Source organism: Protomyctophum parallelum, assembly GCF_964188405.1.
Source record: "Protomyctophum parallelum genome assembly, chromosome: 20".
Lineage (NCBI taxonomy): Eukaryota > Metazoa > Chordata > Actinopteri > Myctophiformes > Myctophidae > Protomyctophum > Protomyctophum parallelum.
In genome coordinates this window covers 4454256-4456449 of record NC_139718.1, presented here as the reverse complement: position 1 = coordinate 4456449, position 2194 = coordinate 4454256, and the positions used below count along the sequence as shown (strand labels likewise).

At 57.7% G+C, this 2194-nt stretch overlaps 1 protein-coding gene across 1 annotated transcript; it reads left to right on the top strand.

The window, feature by feature from the left end:
• Positions 1-352: 352 nt before the first annotated feature.
• LOC310878510 (gamma-soluble NSF attachment protein-like) lies at positions 353-1222 on the top strand (the record flags this gene model as incomplete). Its single annotated transcript, XM_083792839.1, has 1 exon — positions 353-1222. One exon carries the CDS (start codon positions 353-355, stop codon positions 1220-1222), a length of 870 nt encoding a protein of 289 aa, XP_083648965.1.
• Between the last annotated feature and the right edge of the window lie 972 nt (positions 1223-2194).

The following is a 2194-nucleotide window of genomic DNA, read 5'->3' as shown; positions in this document are numbered from 1 at the left end:
CCTGTGAGGTTGACGTGTGGGGACAGAAGCTGTAGTAACACTCGCGTGAAGTGAGGGGCGTTCTTATCTCTCGCGATTCACGTTCGCTGGAGGCGGCGGGCCTCCGTCGCGGTCACAAACTACTCTTATCGGCCCAATAATTGGTCCGCAGTTGTTTGTAAGCCGAGAGGCAATTCAGCCCTGGCCACAGAAGCGGGACGTTTGGCACGGAACTCCATATATGGGCATAAAAAGGGGGACAAGGACGGACGCCGTTGCCTTTTATAAACCTTTCCACCCGTTTCATTCCCGTCATTTGTGAATCGACTGAGCGCAACGCAACACAACACGACGGACACCCGAACTCAAAACCATGAGCTTCCTGTCGTGGCTACGTGACTTCCTCACGGGCGTGGACGTGGACAAGAGTGCCGCGCTGGAGCACGGCAGGGCGGCGGCGCGCTTCCGCGGCGCCCGGCAGTTCGAGCTGGCGAAAGGGGCCTACCTGAAGGAGGCCGAGTGCTACGCCGAGAAGGCGGACCTGCTGAACGCCGCGCGGGCCACGGAACAGGCGGCGGCCATGCTGAAGGAGCAGCGGCGGCTCCCCGAGGCCGTGCGCTGCATGGAGAAGGCGTGCGGCATGTACGCCGCGGGCGGAGCGAGCCCAGAGGCCGCCGCGCCCGCCCTGGAGAGGGCCGCGCGGCTCGCCGAGGCGGCCGACCTGGGCAAGGCCGCCGAGCTGTACCAGAGGGCGGCGGGCGCCTACGAGAGCGCGGGAGGAGCAGCGCCCCCGTCGTGGGGGGGACGGGGAGGGGGAGGGGGAGGGGTGGGGCAGCGGCGGCCGCACCAGGCGGCCGACCTGCTGGGCCGCGCCGCCAGGCTCCTGGTGCGGCTGCGGCGGCTGGACGAGGCGGCGCCGCTCCTCCAGAGGGAGAAGGGCGCGCTGAGCGAGGCCGGGAACTACCCGGCCTGCTTCAAGAGGACCGTGGCGCAGGTGCTGGTGCACCTGCACCGCGGGGACCCCGTGGCGGCCGACGACTGCGTCCGGGACAGCTACGGCCTGCCGGGCTACGCCGCCAGCGAGGACTGCCTGGCCATGGAGACGCTGCTGCAGGCCTTCAACGAGCGCGACCACGAGCAGGTGTGCCTGGTGTGCAACTCGCCGCTGCTCCGGGCCATGGACAACGACTACGCCAAGCTGGCCGTCTCCCTGAAAGCCCCCGGCAAGATGGGATTATGTTAGCGGCCTTAAAAACGCCCGGATAGTCCAGTTGGAACCGCTGAATCAATCGGTGTGCTATTTGCAGACCATGGATTCCATTTCCAGGTGACACAGGACTTCATCTTGATTGTGCAGCGTAGCATAGCATCTAAACCAAAACATCCGCGGGAGGCATGATTTATTCTCATATGCCACATGCCACTATAGCGGCGAGACTGCGACGGGTCGTCAGAAACACAATCTTTGATTAAGAGTTGGAATCATTGATTTAGATTCAGAGTTAGAGAAGAGACAATACATTGAGGCACAGATCAGAGTTTTCAAGGAATGAGTGATTATTATTGAGGTACCTTCAATGGAGCACACAGACTTAACATTCAATGTATCCACAGTTGAATTGTACTTGGAAAAAAGCTGTGTGTCACCCAGAACAGTAGAGAACAGTCTAGATATAAGGACAGAAGTCCCTCCAGCCCCTCACAGGAAGCAAAGCGACAATAAGGATTTACAACAGGGGGTAATTAAGGTTAAACATAAGAGGTTAAGAAACACAGTAAACACAGCTGTGAACACAGCTGCCTTAGGGTAAAGAAACACAGCTGCCTTGGGCTTCTTAAAGGTTCAACCCAAAATTCCTTGACAGAACACACACACACACACACGCGAAATGACGTTGAATGTTGCCCAATAGACGCTCCTGTAGACTTGGTAGTGTATCGCTCGCTGATATCAAACAGAGCAATCTCCGTCTTGGGCACATAGCGTAATTCATTAAAAGGACGGAGATCTCCATTCTGGGAAATAAAGGTTAACAGTGCGTCTCGGGGAAGGGGGTGTGGTCTCGTTTTAAGCGATGTCGTCGGTATAGGACAGGTTTTTAATGTTTGTGAGGGGCCCTATAGCCCCCCTCCTATGCCCAGCTTTCTGTGTTTGCGTGGATTTTTAGCGATGATGATTTGATTGGCTGAGCACCTCCATAGCGATGATTTGATT